Genomic DNA, 23222 nt, shown 5'->3' with positions numbered 1-23222 from the left:
TCACCAATCTGACATTCAATTCTGTTGAATTTCTTACCTACTGACAACAATTTAGTCTTCGAGAGGCTAATTTTCATACCATACTCATTGCACCTATTTTCAAGTTCCAAGATATTAGACTGAAGACTTTCGGCACAGTCTGCCATTAAGACCAAGTTGTCAGCATAGGCCAAACTGCTTACTACGTTTCCACCTAACTGAATCCCTCCCTGCCATTTTATACCTTTCAGCAGATGATCCATGTAGACTACGAACAGCAAAGGTGAAAGATTACAGCCTTGTCTAACCCCTGTAAGTACCCTGAACCAAGAACTCATTCTACCATCAATTCTCACTGAAGCCCAATTGTCAACATAAATGCCTTTGATTGATTTTAATAATCTACCTTTAATTCCATAGTCCCCCAGTATGGCGAACATCTTTTCCCTCGGTACCCTGTCATATGCTTTCTCTAGATCTACGAAACATAAACACAACTGCCTATTCCTCTCATAGCATTTTTCAATTACCTGGCGCATACTGAAAATCTGATCCTGACAGCCTCTCTGTGGTCTGAAACCACACTGGTTTTCATCCAACTTCCTCTCAACGACTGATCGCACCCTCCCTTCCAAGATGCCAGTGAATACTTTGCCTGGTATACTAATCAATGAGATACCTCGATAGTTGTTGCAATCCTTCCTGTTCCCTTGCTTATAGATAGGTGCAATTACTGCTTTTGTCCAATCTGAAGGTACCTTACCAACACTCCACGCTAATTTTACTACTCTATGAAGCCACTTCATCCCTGCCTTCCCACTATACTTCACTATTTCAGGTCTAATTTCATCTATTCCTGCTGCCTTATGACAATGGAGTTTATTTACTATCCTTTCCACTTCCTCCAGCATAATTTCACCAACATCATTTTCCTCCTCCCCATGAGCTTGGCTGTTTGCAACACCACCATGATGATTTCCTTTTACATTGAGAAGATGTTCAAAATATTCCCTCCACCTGTTCAGTGATTCCCTGGGATCTGTTATGAGTTCACCTGAATTACTCCAAACACTGTTCATTTCCTTTTTTCCTACCTTCCTAAGATTCTTTATTACTGTCCAGAAAGGCTTCCTTGCTGCTTGACCTAGCCTTTCCAGGTTATTACCAAAATCTTCCCATGACTTCTTTCTGGATTCAACAACTATTTGTTTTGCTCTGTTTCTTTCATCAACGTACAAATCCCTGTCTGCCTCGGCCCTTGTTTGGAGCCATTTCTGATAAGCCTTCTTTTTATGTTTACAGGCTGCTCTCACTTCATCATTCCACCAAGATGTTTGCCTTTTCCCATCTTTACACACAGTTGTTCCTAGGCATTCCCTTGCTGTTTCTACTACAGCATCCCTGTATGTCACCCATTCACTTTCTATATCCTGAACCTGCTTACTGTCTACTGTTCGAAACTTCTCACTAATCATATCCATGTACGTCTGTCTAATTTCCTCGTCCTGGAGATTTTCTACCCTTATTCGTTTGCAGACAGATTTCACTTTCTCTACCCTAGGCCTAGAGATACTTAGTTCACTACAGATCAGATAGTGGTCTGTATCATCGAAAAATCCGCGAAAAACTCGTACATTCCTAACAGATTTCCTGAATTCAAAGTCTGTTAAGATATAGTCTATTATGGATCTGGTACCCCTAGCCTCCCATGTGTAGCGGTGAATAGCCTTATGCTTGAAGAATGTATTCGTAACTGCTAAACCCATGCTAGCACAGAAGTCCAGCAAACGCTTCCCATTCCCATTAGCTTCCATATCTTCCCCACATTTACCATTCACCCTTTCATATCCTTCAGTTCTATTCCTAACTCTCGCATTGAAATCGCCCATTAGCACTATTCTATCCTTGCTGTTGACCCTGACCACGATGTCACTCAATGCTTCATAAAACTTGTCAACTTCATCCTCATTCGCACCGTCACATGGTGAATACACGGACACAATTCTAGTCCTAATTCCTCCAACTGACAAATCTACCCACATTATTCGCTCATTTACGTGCCTAACAGAAACTATGTTACGTGCAATGGTATTCCTGATAAAGAGCCCTACCCCAGACTCTGCCCTTCCCTTTCTAACACCCGTCAAGTACACTTTATAATCTCCTATCTCTTCCTCATTATCTTCCCTTACCCGAATATCACTTACTCCTAGCAAATCCAGATGCATCCTCTTTGCTGACTCAGCCAGTTCTACCTTCTTTCTTCCATAAGCCCCATTAATATTGACAGCTCCCCATTGAATTCCATTTCGTTCGCCAAGTTGTTTCCAAGGAGTCCCTCGCCTGTATTGATAAGGTGGAGACTTCTCAATTATCTTTATGTTGTAGTAGCAATCAATACGGGATGAAGCCTTGTTTTAAGTGAAAATTCACCAACGTTTTACTAGTGTAACATTTTTTAATCAATTTGATATTTTTTTAATGATAAGATCTTGTAAATGCTTTTTAATGTATCCACTCATGCAACACATTTTTATAATTTCCACCAGATGTCTGGTAGAATTTTGAGGTATTGATATGACTGATGATACCCCACAGAAAAGGCGAAACATGTCTCAACTATTTTAACGATGTTTAATTAATACGTTAACATTTTGTACTGTATTGAATAGGTTGATGTTAAAATCAATTTCTTATATTATATTAAGATTCTTTCAATACGGAGAAATTGATTTTTGTTACTTGTAATTACACAATATTTGCGACTATTTATAGTTGTCGTCGTTTCTAGGTGTCCAGTGAAAGGCGATCGCATCTTAGTCAACATGTCCAGGGGATTAAACATCAGTAAAATCAGCAAAGAAAATCAAATCTTAAACAAAGATTATTAACAACGGAATCGCTAAATAAGAGAAGCAAAGACAAATTCCATGTGGACTTATGCGGAGCTCTTGTGTCGGCAAATATTCCCTTCAACTCACTTGAAAATCCTTCCTTCAAAAGTTAAAAAAAAAAAAAAAAAAATACTGTCATCGGAACATTCCATCTGAATCAACTTTAAGAAAAAAACTACCTGGACACTCTTTACGAAGACACAATCAGGCGGATAAGGGAAGATATTGGAGAATCATACATCTGGATCTCTGTTGATGAGACTACTGACACTCTACGTTGTTATATTGCCTACTTAATAGTCGGAAAATTAGATCCCGACACGCCGTGTTCACCATATTTGATCTGCAGCAGACAGTTAACTAAAACCAATCAGGAGACAGTTGCTCAGTTTGTAAATAAAGGTCTCAAGGTGCTTTTTCCCAATAACATGGATGAAAATAAGGTGCTTCTTATATTTACTGATACAGCCACCTACATGATTGATGCTGTTAAGTTGCTGAAAGAATTTTACCCTGCTTTGATTCATTTCACTTGTCTTGCTCATGCTATGAATCACATTGCTGAGCAGATACGTGCCGAATTTCCTCGAGTCAACAAGATTATCTCCTCCACTAAGAACATTTTTGTAAAGGCTCCCACACGAATCCAGTTGTTCCACAATGAATTACCTGATCTTCCGCTGCCAGGAACCCATCCTTACGCGCTGGGGGACTTGGCTTCAGGCCATTGTGTACTACAGTAAATATTTTGATGCAATCAGAAGTTTTGTTCTTGCCCTAAATGAAGATGCCATGTGCATCACTTTGGCCAAAAATGTTCTAAAGTATGTTAACCATTTCTCAAGAAATTGCCTACATCAGGTCCCTGTTATATCTGCACTTGAGTCTTCCAGGAAACCTGTTTTCGAACAATTGGATTTGTTAAAAGAGGTGAAAGAAAAGATCAGCTTAGCTCCAGGCCTCGCTGGAGATAGAATTCGGGACAAGCTTTATAAAGTACTACAGAAGAACCCAGGATTGTCAACGCTTTGTGCTGTGGCTGATGTTTTGATTGCCAAAACTAACGTTGAATGTGACATCTCCCCACATCTTGTACCAAAATTCAAATACAGCCCTGTAACCTCTGCTGACGTTGAGCGTACTTTCTCAGCCTCCAAGCTAGTGTTGTCAGACAAGCGGTGGAGTTCAATAACAAAATCTAGAAAAAGTGCTAGTGATTTACTGTGCATCAAATTATGGGCAGTAACGTGCTGTAATGTTTTAATTATTTAGAGATAAAAACTCAAAAATGTGGTGAACCATTGTGTATGTGAAATATTGTATTAACATGTTATTACCTTATTACTTGTATGCATTTAGAGTTATGATCAATTTAGAAAAATAAAAATGGTATTTTAATTGATAAGTGCTTATTAAAATACGTAAAATTGAAGCTGCCTAAAACATATTTTTAGAACCTATTTTTACATATCTGAGAGCCTATTTTAGGCACCTAAATTACAAATTTTAGCGTCTAAAAATCCGAGGTCTATTTATCACATGTGAAAACATTCACAATAATTACATGTGAAAACATTCACAATAATTATAGTATTGAAAGGTGGACCATTACAACATTAATTTAATAATTATTATTGTGATTACAATTCAATACGGATCAGAACCATGAAGTTTATATTCTATGATGTGAAAACATTTGAAAATAATAGAAACATTGTTTACAAAGACGAATCATTTGTTAATACCGGCACAACAGTGAAAAGGTGTGGGTTGACAAGTCCAGAAACACTTCACCAGCAGGCCTTTCTGGTTGGAATTTCCAGTGGTTTGAGGGTATTTACAGGTCATGGGCCATGATTTGCATTAGTGCACGCATATAATGAGAGCAGTTTTGTGCTGAATGCAAAGCTTATATTTTTGTGCAAGAAAAAACACTGCTGACACTCATGACAAAAAGGATAGTGATTTGCAAGAATCTGTACTTTAAAATATTTCTCAAAATAATCTGAAGATGATTGTAGAGCAGAGTCCATCGTACATCTTATCTTCAGTGTTAGAATGCTGATGGCAAAACAATGAGAGAAAGTCAAGAATTTGTTCATGGTATTCTCGTTTTCTGAAGGGGTAAACGACAATGTTTCAAGAGAAAGGATCTGGCAATGTTTGTCAAGGAGGAAAGTGCAGTTGATTAATCTCATATATGTCATTCCGTATTGACACCAGTATCATATAATAACCTTGAAAGGAAATAATTCCGGTTCCACATTATTCAATACTAATCAGCAGAGCCTGGATTTCCATGCACTATCAAATCTCAAAATATGCATGCATTCATGCGCTATCATATGGCAAAACATGCCCAATAAACTGAAAAATATGCACTATCAAAATTTAGTCCCTTTTGAAACTTTGTTGTACAACAACTGCTGTAATTTCTCCAAATTGTCTTGATTTAAGCTCATCCGTTTATCTTTCACCACATTCTTAAGCACAGAAAATAATCTTTCTGTGTCAAAAGAAGTGACAGGTGCATACTTAAATGAAGACGTTTTGGACAAAGTGAAGTCAAACTCTAAGTATTTTGCATTTTCCCCACAATACATCTTGTATAAGCTTGACAATTTCAAAATCACTATTTCAATGGATCAATTTGTTTGACCTATCTCTAGCTGCCACAGCTACTTCCCCGTCCGATGTCTGCAGACACATTTGAATATCCCCAATAACTGGTAACGACTGCCTGCTACGATAACAAAGACGCTGGACGAGGGAGTGTTCCGGGTAGAAAATTCCAGGACAACAACGGAAGAGGGTTCAGTGCAATACCAAGGTTTGTAAGCTGCTATCTCAGTAACGCGGCGTCAAAGAAGAGTGACACAAGTTTTGTTTTGTTCGACTAACATAGGCAGAAAAAAAAAAAAAAAACAGCCATGAATGAGTAATGCACAATATACAGTTCAATTTATAGCAATGTATAACTGGAACACCTTATTCCTAAGAATTAAAGAGATCGACGTGGGGCCTTCTGTCTTACGTCAATAAGAAAGAGCTTTGTTAATTGGATTATAGGACCTCTTCCGTATGTACTAACTTTGGTTGTCACATAGGATGCCAGGAATACATTCTATCCGTCTCTCAGTAATAGACATACTGTATAACGTGGAAAAATGTTCCCAAATTCTGCACACCAACATTCATAAAAGACACTATCATGTAAGTTAACATTATATATGCCCCAAAGTCAGAAGAAAAGTCATATTATGCAATATTAAACGTCCAAATATTCCCAATTAAATCCAGAATCTTCAAAATATGCATTATGCATAAAATTTCTCCTGAAAAGGCCAAAACATGCAAATATGCACAGAAAAAGAACGGTTATTTGGAATCGTTAAGCAATAAAACATATATTTGCAAAGTTTCAGAACTGTAACCAGTTTAATTAAAAACATGCATTTGCATGGAAATCTGGCCTCTACTAATCAGATTCTTAAAATCTTTAACTTCTTATTACTATTAACATTTACAAATTGCACATATTTTTGCTACATGTTTCAACCTCAATATATGGATATTCAGCCAATATACAATGTCAAAATAATTGATACATGATTAAAATAAATGTTTAAAAACATTGGATATTACACATAAAAAAATGTTCATACTATTGGTCATTACATTAAAAATCATCTACATACAGATAGCCTTTTTAGACTAAACTGTCCCAGTAAGATATTAATTAGATGAATAAAAACGTAAAGAGTGGACATAAACTGAAGTGTCAACTAAAAACTGTTGTGAATCATTGGCTGGAAGTCATCTATTATGCTCCCATGGTAAGGTTCATCAGAAAATTCTAAAATCATTGATCCAAATTTAAAATGGAGAGATAACTGCCAACGTAAACATTATATGTATAAAATTAGCAGTATTCATAAAAGAAACCTAAAAAAAAAAAAAAAAAAAAAAAAAAGAAAAGAGATACAACTTTGTTTTTGAATGCATATTTTCATGTTGTTTCTTTGTACCTCTTTTCTTCTTTTTGGATTTCTTTTATGAGTCCTCCTAATATCTTTCTACACATAAATGTGAAATACCACTCTCTCAATAAAATTCGGCATTGAGCTTCCCCTTAGGTCTCAAATAACACTTAAATTTTTCTCAAAAATGTAACCCACAAAGCGACTAACAACATGACTAGTGTTTTGGAGTGATAGGTCAAAAGCTGTTAAGATAGTTCGATTTGAGAACTGCTTGTAGTGCTCATGTACTATCTTGTCATGGATTTCTCTGTATTTTGGGATAGAGCAGTTGGCAAATCTGCTTCTTGTTTTGTTCTTTTAGTTGAAAGGGAAGGTACTATGTGTTTGATGTCCAAAAAAAAAATTTCCATTATTTAAAAATGCCTGTGGAATGTGACGATAGGTCAATTCTTGCATAAAACATGTGCCCATATAAATTGCACTAACTGAGTGGGGGAGAGCATGGTTAGGTTTGGCAAAGCTTACATACTTGTTTGAGATCTACATGTCTGAAACATTCTTGTTGATACAATTTGACACCAATGCCAAAGAAAGTGATCCTCAGCAAAAAGTATCCCACATTAGTGGGTTTATATTTGTCACTTTCCTGGTAACACTAGTTTGTCATTGAGAATATGGTCTGCTAAAGTTCAAAAGTCTTCCATCTGAGGTGTTAGTAGATGTCTTGTAGAGCATGGTAGCCAAGTACAGAGCAATGAGAGTTGGGGTGAGGACATACCCTTGATTCAGTCCAAGTGTGAATCAGAATATTTCAGAAATAAAGACCTAACAGTTTCATGCCACACTCATGAACTACCATGCTATTGTATTCTCAATGCTACTTCATGGGTGTGAAGTATAGACCCTGTACCACAACAACAACAAAAAACATGAGGGCTTTCACCAATAGAAGTTATTATTTCAAAATCATTTCATGAGAGGAAAAACAGAACGCACAGATTCAGATATGCCTAGTCACAGAAGCATACCTGCCAACTTTACAAAACCAAAAATCAGGAGATTTTGATATGAAAATCACAAAAAATCAGGAGATACAATTGGTCAAAACTGCTTATTCCACGTGTCTTGCACAAACATATATTATCCTAGCAAGCTCAATGTATCATGTCGTCAAGTCCACATTTAAATTAACACATATTTCCAGTGAAACTGAGTAGAATCAAAATGCACAAATATTTTACTCTCATATGTATTCATATTCAGTGATACCTAAATACTTGTATACAACAATAGAAAATTTGTAAGAACATGTATGGTATGGTAGGCATATTTTCCATCTTACTGATTTACAGAAACTTCTCCATCAGTAGAAAATTTCTGTTGATTAAAAGAAGCAGCAGTAGCAGATTTTGCCTATCTGAGGAAATCTCTGTCAAAGGTTTGTTGAAAGCAGTTGCCCTGTAGCCTTGATTTTACTGTCAACAACCTCTCCAAGTTTTCATCACCAATAGATGACTTGAACTGTGTTTGTGTTTTAGTCACCTGACTAAATATCCTCTCACATTCAGTGTTACTGTGAGGGATTGTTAAAATACCAAGAATAACACAAACTAATCTATCAGTGAACTATGTTCGAACTGATGAGAAAAATTCCTCCTCGCCTTGCTTCAGATGCTTTACAAATTGGGAAGTGCAACTACCACTGACTAAGTCACAATCATTCTTCTGGTTTCCCCTGCTGTGGTAAGCAACTTCCAAAAGAGAGGAGGATTTAACCACTGAAGATTGTACAAATTTTGATATCAAATTCCTTAATGTGTCCAGTATCAGATCTTGCAGTAAATGGATGTGACGCACACTTGACTGCAAAATTAAATTTGATTTATCAAATGTAGGTATAACAATTGATAAAAACAGGCATAAAGGCTTATTTAAATTTGATGACAGGAACATAAAAATCCTTTCTTCACAAGACAGACTGCACTTAATGAAGGAATCCTGTTTAGTTGTTTTGGGTGAAGAAGTACATGGAACTGGTGATTCATTGGTTCTTTTCCTTGAAGGGGCAGCACCCTCTACTGATGATCGTTTCATCTTTGGAATATGTTAAGTTTTGAGACGTCTTACCAGACTTCCACTTCATAATTGAGCAGACTGGACAAAGGCTGCCACTGTCCCAACAACATGGATAAACATATGACCACAGAAAGCCACCAGGTGCACACATGCTTTAAAATTTTCTTTGTCTCGACATTGTTCAATTAGCTTTACCTCGCACCGACACAAATAGGTCTTATGGCGACAATGGGATAGGAAAGAGCTGGGAGTGGGAAGGAAGTAACTGTAGCCTTAATTAAGGCAGAGGTGTAACATTTGTCTGGTGTGAAAATGGGAAACCACGGAACTCGCCTAGTGCTTAACAGTTTAAAGATGTCAAAATTGGTATTTGGAATCTCCATTAAAAACAAAGAAACACATTTTTTTTTGTTTTTGGAAAATCCACTTGAGGGAAAGGGGAGGGGTAATAATACGTGAAAAAGGGGTTAAATCCTTTTTATGAGGATACTTATATCTGAAAAACTGAAGATGTTACCGACGTGAAATTTGGTACATGGAATCTCCTTTAAAAATAAAGAAACACATTTTTTTTTTTTTTTCTGAAAATCCAAACAAAAGGGAGGAGAGGTGAAAAGAAGTGGAAACGGGGGTGAATTTTTAAACTGAGTATATCTCAAAACTCAAGATGTAAAAATTGGTATTTGGAATTTCCTTTAAAAATAAAGAAACTTGCATTCTTTTTGTTTTCAAGGAATCTACTTAGGGGGTTAAAAGAAGTGAAAATTGGGTGAATTTTTGAAATTAGTATATCTCAAAAACATGTTATAGACGTAAAAACTGCTATTTGAAGTAATCTTTAAAATGAAACATGTATTTTTTCCCGGAAAATCCACTTAAGGGATGGGGGGTGAAAAGGACTGAAGAAGTGGTTGAATCTTTTAGTGGGGATACTTATATCTCGAAAAAAGAATATGTTACAGACGTGAAAATTGGTATTTGGTACCTCCTTTAAAAGTAAAGTAACTCCTTTTTTATTGTTTTTGGAAAGTCCATTTCAGGGGGTGAAAAGGACTGAAAATTGGTTCAATTCTTTTTATGAGGATACATATATCTCAAAAACTTAAAATGTTACAAACGTGAAAATTGGTATTTGGAATCTCCTTCAAAAAATGAAGAAATATACATTTTTTTAATTTGGAAAATCCACTTAAGAGGGATTAAAAGAAGTGAAAATAGGGTGAATTTTTAAAAAGAGTATCTCAAAAATGTAACATGTTACAGACGTAAACATTGGTATTTAGGATCTCCTTTTAAATAAACACATATTTTTTGTTTTCGTAAAATCCACTTAAGGTGTGGAAAGAATTGAAAAATTGGGTACATTTTAACAATATATTCATAGTATTATATCTCAAAAACGTAACATGTACCGAAATTTGGTATTTGGAATCTCCTTTTAAAGTAAAGAAACATGTATTTTTGTTTTCGGATAATCCACTTTAAGGAGGGAGAAAAGAAGTGAAAGAGGAGTTGAATTCTGATACACATATCTTGAAAACTGAAGATGTTACAGACTCCTACTTTCAGATAATGTCTTAGTGGAGTACCGAGGAACGATTACTGTTATCAAATTACGAAATCCACGCGAGCAAAGCTGCGGGTAACAGCTAGTCAAGCAATAAATTAAAATTCGCCAGATTTGCCTCCAAATGGCTCCTAAAATCTCTTAGAAAATTCACTAGTCGCTATCTTTGAAATTCTGTCACTAAATTAAAGACTTCAAATCTAGCAACTAGTCCTCTACTGTAGAATCGACTAGACTGATGCAAATGAACATGAACATAGCACGCGAGAACGAGAGCTTGACAATCGATGTACGCATCGCGATATCAGGTTTCAATAAACATTGCACATTCGCACGATTTTTTCGTATTAATAAACGTAGATATTTAATTTGAAAGCGGTCAAAGGATTGAAGGACTTCCGGCCATTGGCTTACAAAGCTGAAATGGCGGGATTTGAATGTTTGAAGTTCACCAAAAAAATAAGCTAAAATCGGGAGAAATAATAGAATAATTGAGAAGCGGAAAAATAGTCCAAAATCGGGAGTCTCCCCCCTAAATTAGGAAAGTTGGCAGGTATGCAGAAGTAATGCAATAACTACTAATAAAATAATGATAAACGAACAAACCTTGGCTGTATGACATAACTGCAATGCCTCTTTCAACTTAGCTCCACTTACAAGTTCAAGAAAAATGGGAATATAGGGTGATACAGGAATGCTAACAAGACTGCCATCCACACGTCTTATACCAACATAACCTCCATCGAAGCTCACGACCCTTGCACCACATTCACTAAAACAAACAAAATGACATATGAGATATAAAACAGCAGAACAATAACAATAATTTCCCAACTAAAGACGAGAGAGCTGAAAATACCATATTTACTCACTTATAATACTTGTTTGAGGTGCATATGGCCCAGAGGTTCACTCAGCCTACATAAAAAATGAGTACCAGGTTAATTCCTGGGGGCAAAGGCGGCTGGGCATAGAGCTAACTACTCTACCCCATCACGTGCCGTGGTTAACAATAGTGGAAGCCTTCATGGCCTGTATGGAGGTATCTTTGTTTTTATATTACTTGTTTATACCTTACTAATTAGGTGAGTGTGTTCAAGGTGTGAAGGTTGAAAAATACAGTATATCTAATGATAGGATTTGAAGGTAGACTTGTATGACCAATATATTAATAATTCACATTAAACTACAAGGCATGTTTTTTAAGTAAGGGCCGTTTAAAAATAACTATCCACAACAAAAGACGATTTTCAAACACCACATTTATTTGCAGATTTACTTTACTCTATCTTTCAACACAGCCGCCAAGTTTGTTTGAACACTTATCATACCTCACAACAAAATTTTGAACACCCTCTTCATAGAAATGTGCTGCCAGCTCCAATAACCATGATCTTGTGCTGGGACAGAGTCTGTTTGGCCTTCACCTTTAGAGGTGAATGTGTATATCTCCATTCCATGCTCTGTTGCTTCGATTTGGGTGTGATATGCAAAATCCATGTTTCATCTCCCATTACGATCTGATTCAACATGCCGTCACCTTCTTCGGCACAACGAATCAAAAACACTCGAACACTCAAATCCTTCATTTTTGTGCTCCTCCGTTAGGAGTTTAGGGACCCAAAGGGAGCACAGTTTCCTAAAGTTTAGGTTTTCAGAAACAACGGGGCGGGCGAGTCGATAATCTTGATCATTTGAGCAAGCACAGAACACAACCGTACAGGTTAGCAACAGAGCTGCAACTGAGCACCGATGTTCCCGAGGCATGCCGGCACATGGCACACATGCTTGTTGCGATGCGCGCACGAACCACTAGTATCTACAACAAAACAACCCTTACTTAAAAAACATGCCCTGTGTGTACAATCAGGGTACTGAAACAAGGGCTTGTTTAATTTAAATTCAGAGGCCAATATCTGCAGTAAAACAGCTCACTTCCAGCACAAGGAAAAACACAGAGAGGGAGGGAGAGAGACCTCATTAATCCGGATCCCAGAAAGCTAGACTTTGCCTAATCCAGAGAGAGCGAGAGAGAGAGAGAGAGAAAAACAGAAAGAAACCTTGTGAAAGTGTAGAATGGAAGGTTTTAAAAGCAGCTGGAAGTCAATAATTGCATTAGTCACATTGCTAGAATGCCTGAAGCTGGTGAGCCGAAATACTCATCAATTTCTTAGAAAACACAAAAATTAATAATAAATTATTATTATTATTATTATTATTATTATTATTATTATTATTATTATTATTATTATTTCCCTAATATCCTCTTTTGGGCCAGATATGTTGATGACACATTAGTAATCTTAAATGAAGAATCAACCAACGCAGCCTCTACACTTCTTCTTAACAACATTGACTCTTAACATTAAATTCACCCTTGAATCAGAACACAACAAAACTCTTAATTTTCTAGACTTAACTATAACTAGACATCCTTCTTGTTTAACTTACAAAATTTTCAGAAAACCAACCCAAACAGCAACCACAATACGGCAAGATTCTTCACACCCTCAAGCACATAAACATGCTACTTATAACAGCCTAATTTTTCGTGCCTTCAACACCCCTATGTCTAAAAAAGATTTAAATAACGAATTCAACACCATCCGTACTATCGCTAAATTTAATGACTTTAACAACTTTTTCATAAACCGTATCATCATCAAATTCAAACACCGTCCTAAAACTATGTTATCAAAAGACAAAACCAAACCCACTGCATTTTCCACTTTTACTTTCACTCAAGATGCTTATAAAATAACTAACGTCCTTAAAAAACACAACATGAAAATTTCTTTTAGAACCAATAACAGAAATCTTGATATATTACAAAACTCTAAATCACTAAATAAATCTAATGCTTTTTCTAAATCTGGAGTATACAGATTCAAATGTAACAACTGCAGCTCCTCGTATATCGGACAAACTGGCCGCAACTTTAACACCAGATACTCTGAACATCTCAACGCCATTAAATACAACAGATTCTCTGCTATAGGACAACACATACAAGACTTCAAGCATAATTTCACCAATATTGAAAAAGACATAAAAATTCTTAATCATTAACCACTTGACGTACTTTGACGGATCTCTCCGTCCTGGCTCTCGACTGCACTCCGGTACAAAGACGGATCTCTCTGTCCGCGCGTAGTGTTTATTTCCGGACCCGCTCCAAGCCGGTTTCCTTTGTGAAAGGATTTGATATTAGTAAGGTAACCTCTTGACAGATGGAATCGCTGTTTTATTCCATTGATGTATTCGATAAACGCGTCTGAGAAGTTATTTCGCTGAAAGAGTAACCAGTATCTTAGCAACCTCATCGTAAGCGAAATCATGGCTGCCTACGTGTTGAGTGACGAAGCGATTATATGGGAATTTTTTGAAGAGAATGACATTGATATAGAAATAAGCGACAAAGAATTTAGTGGATATGGAAAGTAGTGAATGTAGTTTGTGTGATAGAAACTTTAGCGCTGGTAGGGGTGAACAAAGTGCTGTTTTGCCGTCAAATATGTCACTGAATTTTAGGCCTACAACTGATGCCGCACCAGCGGCTTCTAATAATGTTTTACACGATAGGGAATGGAACTGGGAGCACGTAAGTAATACTCCAGAGTATCATTCATGCATCGCAAGTGGTGAAATAGTGTTTTCCAAAGGCACCTAGGACAATGCCCGAACGAACTACAAGTTGTGAACGAATTTCTAACAGCAGACTTTTCGGGAACATCTAACCAATGAGGTAAATGCTTATGCAAGTAAATGTCTTGTATCGGCTGCCGAGGATATAAATAGGGTAATGTCATCTGGAAAGGAACACTAGTTTCCTGTATCTGTGGATGAAATAAAGGCCAGATTACTTTGAAGTGGTAATGCATGATAGAAAAGAGACGTTCAGACCCAATCTTGTTGTTGACTACAACTGGGGAAAGGGTAGTGTTGATTCCCATGAGACCAGAGACTCCTTGATGACGAAGTATGTAAAAGGATACAAAAACTATACTTCTACATGCTAGACATGACACTTCTGAATTCCAACAACAATCATCCGCTCCTCAACTGTGAAAAGAAGCGAGTAGGCTTTACCACCTTCCGGATCAATTTGGCCGAACAGCTGTTGGCAAGTGTGACCTTGCCTGACTATCCAAAATAAGGCACCCAAGCCCTGGGTATACACCAACGAGACTTCAAGAGAGGCACTGGGGACACTTTCCGACCAAAATACCCCCAACAACGAAGAAGGTCATCCCATCATGGAGATGCAAAGTCTGTGTGACACGGGGTCTGAGGAAGGAATCTTCATTTGAATGCCAACGGTGTAAGGTGGCGATGCACGAACATGACTCGTTTATGACGTACCATATTCATAAAGACTTCACAAAGTACATCTGACAGTAGTTTGGATATTTCCTTTCATAGCGTTGCTGTAAAGCATGCCTTTTCACTGTCGGTGATAATATCATGTAATGTAATGAAAATAAATGGTACACCAAGGCAAAAATAAGTTCAGTTAAATGGTATGTGAATGGGTTAACAAAGGCCCCCTTCTAAACACTACTGAAAATTGTTTTATTCACCTTGACCAATAATTCAACCCTAATTTCAATTTAAATGACATTTCTGAAAAACCCAATATCCTATTTGACTTCCTAATTCTTCATCTCAAAAATTCTAAATTTCTAAACCTGAATTCAATTTTCCATGCCTTACACAGTTCCTACCCACATTTTCTACCTCCAATAACCCACCCTCCTAACCCACCCTAAACTACCCCTCCTTTATTTCCCTATCTTATCCTTTCCCATCCTCTTTTAACTTACAATCCTTTTAATCTCTTATCTATTAATCCTCTTCCTATCTTTTCTTTTCACCTCTCCTCTCGAAAAAAAAAAAAAAAAACCAAACCACCCTACTTTCCGAATTGAACTGTATACTAGTATACTATAGTGCCTCCTGCATTTTGGGTCTTTGCAACATTCAAATTTAAACATTCAAATGCCTTGCGCTGCCTTGGACCACCTCAATTATGACCTGAATTCATATCTTCAAGAAGTAGCGCACTGTGCATATACGTTTTTCATTTGTTTCCGGTATTGCACTTTTTACCATTTTTCTCTTCACAATTGTTTTTTACGTCAACTGTTCTAAAGAATCTACAAGATCCCAGTTACATAGTTCAATTATATTGAATTATATATATACATTTTCGCAACCAAAACAATTACAGACTGGATCATTAAGCTATTCACCGAGTTCCGTCGGCATTTGAAAGCACAGTGCCGGACATTGAGTACGTTGCGCTGATCTTCAGGAGCTAGCAATTTGCTTCAATCAAGCGACTTGTCTTCGACTTCTACACAATTTTGGGACTTCATATTTATTAAATTGTGTTGTGACTTCGCGCCTGATAGTATATGCATATCTATCTCACTTAACTGTTCACCTCTTCTCCTAAACATTTTGAGACACAGAGCCGAACTTTGTGTGTGTTGTGCTACTATTCAGAAGAGTGCGCCTTACTTCATATAAGTGACTGACCTACTTCTTCTAGATTTTACGATTTAAAATCTCGCAGTGCCAATCCCCAATATCTTATATTGCTTCTTCAAGTGTTTTCGTGAAAGACTCATCCTTTAATTTCTTATTTACCTATGCATTGTTTTTGCATTTTATTCGGCTGATGATGACCCAGATTGGGGTCGAACTGGTACCACTTCCGCTTATAATTAAATAGGAATGTAACACTACATTTCTTATTTACTTGTATTGAATAGGGTGAACCACATTATTTGTTATTTCAATTTAATTGTGATACAGTTCAATACGGAACATCATGAAATTTTTATCTTTAAAAGGGATATAGGATGTAATTTTTTATTGAGCGCATAATTGCAGAAAATTTGGAGTTGCAAACTTTCTGAACGTGTTCAAAGAGAAATTCTTCTTTTCTCCTTTATTGGCTATCTTCCCTCCTTGGGGAATGTGCCATAAATGTGAATAGTTGTTTCACAATAAAATTCGTTTTCACCTGAAGGTTGCTCCTAGCGGCTGTACACAAACAATAGATTCTTGGTGCAGGTAGAAAACAGGTATCCCTGACTATTAGGGACGACGCTAGCTAGGTAGCTCATTTGTTTGCTAGCTCTTGGCCAAGTAACTTGAATTGTACAAGAATACTGTTAGAATATTCTGGAAGATATCGAAATTTTTGTGGAATTAACTTGTGAGGAAAATATTGTGGAAAAATCGACAATGTCAGACAAAAGTGAAACTTCTGATATGCCTGGAACGTCGACAGAAAAAGAACAGGAACCAGACGATAGCATCCACAGAGAAGCGTCGAAACAACGATTGAAGACGGCGGTGGATTATAGTTTACATCTTTTGGCCGAAGAAAATCTAATCTCATCAGAAAGTTCCGAAGTGGTAACTGAAGAACACATTCAAATGGGAAATAAAATACATGAGAAAGTAGTGGAAGTTTTATCGGAGTATCAGTTTATATGCGACGAAGAGTTGATCTGGAGTGAAGAAATCGACCAAGAAGAATAATATCAAATGTTGGAGGGTGCCAGATCGTTGTCAAGTGAAAAGCATGAATCCAATGAAAAAAAAATGAAAGAGGATCCAGATTACGCTCCACTCGACAAAAAAATAATAGTGGTTAATCGAGCCAAAGAGCATCCAATGTGGAGTTAAAAGTTTGCAAACCAAAGGAGCATCTCGTTTGAAGCATATGCGAGATTTGAATATTTGGGAACAACATATTAAAAATGGTGGAACTCGGAAGGATAAATGCAATACAATTGACTCGTGGACATATGATCACTTCGTAGAAGTGTGATGTTGTAACCAGCAAGTCATCACAAGAAACTTGCAACAATGGGCACTTGCTGCTGCCAGTCAATTTCCGGAGTTGAAATTCAAAGCCTCCGAATCGTGGGTCATCAATTTTAAACAAAGGCATAAGATTCGTCAGAGAAAAATTACAATATTTGTGTCGGAAAAAGGGACAGCTACACAACAGGAAATCCTTGCTGCGGCAGATACTTGACTCCAAACTCGAGCTCTCGCTCCTCAATACAAGGATTTTGCTATCAACACTGATCAAATGGGTAAGTCAAGAATTCTTATTTCTCTTCCTCAAATTAAATACTCTGTTTAACGGCATGTATAATAAATTTACATTTGTATACTCTCTTTCCAGGCTTGCCAGTACCAGTTGACGTATAACCGAACCCTGGAACAGTTAGGGGTAAAAACGGTTTTCGTAAAAAGAAAGGATATGAACAAAGTAACCCATTCATATACAGCGCAATATACTATGAGCCTTTCCGGAAAGCTATTGCCAAAAGTTTACGTATGCTTACAAGAGAATACTGGCTCTTTTGGACGGAGGATTCCAAAAACAGTGGGTGAATACACAGCAAAATACAAGAATGTTGTCATCACTTCTTCAAAATCAGGAAAACTTACAACAGCGTTGTATACAAAAATTTTAACGGATGTGATGAAACCGTACATACAAGTGAACAAATTTCTTCTGCTGACTGACTCGTGGGAAGGACAAAGAAATCCGCAATTATATGATGAACTCTTCCTAGATGAAGAAGTACTCCCAACGTGTAGCACTGAAGTAATTCGCCCTAAATGTAGTCCACTGGTGCAACCCTGCGATGTATATTTTTATCGTCAGGTCAAAAACTTGATTTAAAAAATACAAAATTGCTCTCATCTCATCGAGCAAGAAAAGAAAGAACTTCCAGAGAAGACTGCTTAAAAATAATTTGATTGTTCATCGTCAATTATCCGCGCCAATATTCGGTAACATGTTATGTTATGTGTGGTTCGCTTCTAAACTTTGCGATGAGAGACAATGCTTTATGAATGTCAATCAACTATGTTTTTCTATGGAGACGCTGAAACAATGATGTGGTTGTAAAAATGCGGGGTTTATAACTTGTGCTAGATGTAGAAATAATAATTGTTTCCCCTGTTTCTACGATAAATATCATCTCGACACATGTAAATCATCGAATGTCAATGAATAAAGTTTTGAATTTCATGTACAAAGTCTTTTCGTTCGTGCTACAATTCCTTGTTGAAAAATCTGACAATAAAATCCCAATTTTTTACCTTTTCTATTCTATTTGCATATAAATAAATAAAATGAATTATTCACCTCTTTGCTTAATTGGAAAATGAATAATTTAAAAGTTGAGAGAAAAAAAGTCTCCACACGGGGAGTCGAACCCACAACCATTGAATTACTAGTCCAACCTCTTACCGCTACGCCACCTACTGCTCGGCATGCGCACTAACATAAGTGGGCTTATACAGTGCGAGAACCACGTCAATATTTTTATTTTCTATATGCTTGGCCATCTGGAGTTCCCATTTCAGGTACTTTCATTTCTAGCCAACCCTGCATGTTCTATAAATGTGAGAGAAATCAGTGGTGAAGAGTAGGGAATGCCCCCTTGTCAGAGGTCTATATAAACTGAGGTAGCCCTACCCTGGGGTCTTCTGTTCTCATTGATTTAGACTTGGAACAATCAGATTCGTCTAGACGACTTCTACTCAAGACTCAGCCACTTTAGTCATACTTCTCTGTACGTATTGTACATAAATTCAGTCTTCTCAAGACTATTAAATATTCTTCAAGGGAGCAGCAAGCTTCTTCTTCTTCTTCTTCTTCTTCTTCTTCTTCTTCTTCTTCTTCTTCTTCTTCTTCTTCTTCTTCTTCTTCTTCTTCCTCTTCAGTTGGAGCTTCCTAACCAGCTCGTCCCATCCACGGGGGAACAACCCAATCAACTAGCCAGCCAACCTACCGACCTCCTATGAGGTCCTATCTCTGCCAGTCACGACACTCCACTGTTCAATAGCACCTAACCATTTACGCAGTGTATTTAATTTTAAAGATCCAAGGTGTATGTTTTCACATAAATGAAAAGTTTGAAATATTATGTTGCCAGAAATAATTGTGAAGAATTCTTAAAAACAAGTTTTTCTAATGCTCTGGACGGGAATGGAGATGATCCCTGGACCAATGGCAACTTTAATGATGTACACGAGGACTGTTCTTCAGAGGCAGGATGTAATGATAGTGAATAGGCTATTCTTGGCAGGTCAAACACAGTTGCAATTATTCTTAAAACTGTAAAGATTTTAGGATTTGAAATTGATAAATAAAGGTTAATAAAACCTTTTTGCAGTAGGATTAACATTAGAGAGTAAAAAAAGGGACAGTTGTAGGTACAAAGGTTGATCCAAAATTAAATGCATTCATTTGAATACCATGCCAATTTTTGCTCTATACCTTTGTTACTTTTACAGTATATTGCTACAGCCTTTAGGCACACAATGTTAATTCTCTACAATACTTCCATCCCTTTCAACTGCCATACACCACCTCAGAATGAGTGGATCTATGCCTGCAAAATAAAAGTCTGGTCTGACACATCTAAGCTGCTGTGAAACAGCCTTTATCTTTTCTTTCTACAAAGCAGGTGCCAGCAATGTTGTCCACACTTACTTTCTTTCTTGTTTCTTTATGGGCAGCTGTCAACATCTTCAGAATCTAGCTGGAGAAAACCTTTATCAACCACAGTGTTCCAGTATTCTGCACATGCCTGCTTCCCCAAGTCCCAGTTGGCATGACATTTTGCTCACAGTTATACGTTTGTTGCCAATACCATGTTGTTTATGTGGAGTGCAGTGTGCTACTGTGAGGAGGATCTTGATATGCCTGTTGTTGGCCGATACTCTAAAGCCAAGTGACTTATTCAACTGCCATCAACATGATCTCCGTACACTTGTTTCAAACACTTGTACTGAGTAAATAAGACTGTGGAAAACTTCCACAAGAACTTAATAACAACATGTTCTATCTGTTAGACATCAAGTGCCGTGGCCACCTTAAATAAGTTCTACAACCACACTATGGGAGAGAATGGGTTGAAATAAATCTGAATACATATGGTAACAGTGCTTCTATGTACTCTATAAATAGCAAAGATGTAGAAAGAAATTGGCTTTGTAATGAAAAGTGATCCACTAGTTTTGGAGCAATCCTCCTACTACAGTAAGATAAACTTGAGCAGCTGTCACCCTGTTTAATGTTAATAAACGAAATGTTAATAAAATTATTTATTTTATAAATAACATTAAATTTTAAAAGAAGATGAATATAGTGTGTTTGATGAACAGAGAGAATCTCCCGGCCTGAAGTTTAAGGCAGTTTAGGGGTTGAGAATGAATGACCTTCAATGCACTTTTGCAGCCACAAGAAGTGAAACAACTGTCAACCTTCCCTGCTTTGGGTCCTGAACTTTCCTAATCCCTTCTTGCAAAAATGTTGACATACACAACCTGACAGCATGTGCGTTTACCAAATTTCGGAACTATGGGCTTCTGTTTCCTTCCTCTTACCCATCATGTGACAACTGTTTGAAAAGAAGTGCAGAAAGAGTTTCTCCTCTTGCCAAACACAACATAATACAAAAGAGATACACATTTAACAGAATTTGTTTGAAAAAAAGTATAATCTATGCTCATATCTCATGCCTCGATTTTTAACATATAGAAACTTACGTGATTTGTTTCTTCACAGCAGTTTTCTCAAACAACTCTCTGTCATGAAAGACAAGAACTGGACATGGCCAAATACTCAAATCATTCTCCTGAATAGCAGCCAGCATGTTCAAGCTAGTGTTCCAGCACAGAGAGTAAATTATCCTCCCTGAAAGGCAAATTCAGATCATGCATAACAACTGCACAGATCAAATTAAATTAAATCATACAGGAGGACAGGATAAATACCATTAGTACAAGGAACTACTGAAGATAGTACAGGTGTATGCTCCATAGACATGATGTAGCATGAAAGAAAAAGAAGAGTTCCTCAATGAACTGGAAACACTTATTGTTGGGATCATGATAATGGGAGATCTGAATGCTCATGTGGGAACTGATAGAATGGGATATGAGAATATTCTGGGCCCACATGGGTATGGCGATAGAACTGAAAATGGAGAGAAACTGTTGGACTTTTGTATCAGAAATAACCTGATAATAAAAGAACACATGGTTTATGAAATGAAATGGCGTATGGCTTTTAGTGCCGGGAGTGTCTGAGGACATGTTCGGCTCGGCAGGTGCAGGTCTTTTGATTTGACTCCCGTAGGCGACCTGCGCGTCATGATGAGAATGAAATGATGATGGAGACGACACATACACCCAGGCCCTGTGCCAGCGAAATCAACCAATTAAGGTTGAAATTCCCAACCCTGCCAGGAATCAAACCCGGGACCCCTGTGACCAAAGGCCAGCACGCTAACCATTTAGCCATGGAGCCAGACATGGTTTATGAAGAGGAATAGCCATAAGATCAGCAGATATAGTTGGGATGGACAGTATGGAACACTCATCGCTTTTATAATAACATACCGAGAATGGGAAAGATACGTCATGAATACGAAGATAATCCCCAGTGAAAGTATGGAAGGTGATCAAAGATTATTAATTGTGCAATTAAAACAAGTAAAAATCCCTAAAATTGTATTGATGAAGAAACCAAAGATCATGATTTGGGAATTGGAGGAGGATAAAAGAATGGCATTCCAAGAATGTATAAAAAGGAAGTTGCCTAACACGGAAATACGAAGTGGAGAAGAAGAGTGGGACAATTTAAAACAAACATTTGTGGAAGCAGTAATTGAGGTATGCGGGAAAACAACAGCAAAGGTTAAGGGAAAGGAGACACGGTGGTGGACAGAAAAATAAAAAAGAAATAAAAGAAAGGAACAAGGTGAAGATAGAAATGGATAAGGAAAAGCAAAAAACTTATCAGAGGGATGAGAATAAGACAGATGGGTTACGTGTGGAATACATAAGATTGAAACTACAAGTAAAAAGGAGTATTAAGGAAGAAAAGGAGAAATGTTGGGGAGAGTTTACCAACAAAATTGAGCAAGATAGTCAAGGAAATCAGAAACTATTATACAGAGTAATAAAATCAAAAAGAATAAATCAAGAAAAAATCAAGGCATTAGAGAGAGAAGATGGATTTATAGTACATAACGAAAAGGGTCTTCAGAAGGTGATGGCAAAGTATTTTGAAAAAATTTATAATGAGGACGACTGCTCGGAGGAAGAAGAAGATAAGAAAATGGAAATAATAGATGGATAAAAAGAAGAGAACCTGATAACATGGTTGGAACTTGAAAGGGCAGTGAAAGCAATGACCAAAGGTAAAACAAGTGGAAAAGACAAATTCAATGCTGATATGATTAAAGCAGCAGGAAGCATTGGACTACAGTGGCTATACAGAGCCCTCAATGCCATATGGAAGGATGAAAGGATACCTGAAGATTGGCAACAAGGAAGCATTGTACCACTGTTCAAAAAAAAGTAAATAGGAAGAAAGTAGAAAATTATAGAGGTATAACCTTATTATCACATGAGCTAAAAATAATGGAGAAAGTCATAGACAAAAGACTGAAGAGTATAACAGAAACACAGTTAGAGGAAGAACAATATGGCTTTAGACCGAATAGATCAACAGTAGACTTGATATTTACAGTGCGAACAATAATGGAAAAACGCCTGGAAAGGAACAAGGAAATCATCTTTGTAATTTTGGATTTGGAAAAAGCTTATGATAAAATTAAGAGAAAACATGTATGGGAATGCCTACTGAAAAGGAATGTACCAAAATCA

The 23222-nt window shown here is 37.1% G+C and overlaps 1 protein-coding gene across 1 annotated transcript in view; it reads right to left on the bottom strand.

The window, feature by feature from the left end:
* The window catches only part of Oseg5 (intraflagellar transport protein Oseg5), a 192033-nt gene that overhangs the window by 38854 nt on the left and 129957 nt on the right, over positions 1-23222 (bottom strand). Inside the window, exons 11-12 of the mRNA XM_067151262.2 lie at positions 21096-21243; positions 11106-11271 (exon numbers count right to left, since the gene is read on the bottom strand). Of these exons, the coding sequence (XP_067007363.2) occupies positions 11106-11271; positions 21096-21243 (314 nt within the window). The remainder of the gene's footprint in view (positions 1-11105; positions 11272-21095; positions 21244-23222) is intronic.

This window comes from Anabrus simplex, chromosome 7 (assembly GCF_040414725.1).
Source record: "Anabrus simplex isolate iqAnaSimp1 chromosome 7, ASM4041472v1, whole genome shotgun sequence".
NCBI lineage: Eukaryota > Metazoa > Arthropoda > Insecta > Orthoptera > Tettigoniidae > Anabrus > Anabrus simplex.
Note: the sequence above shows the minus strand (reverse complement) of the source record. Positions and strands in the feature narration are given on the sequence as shown.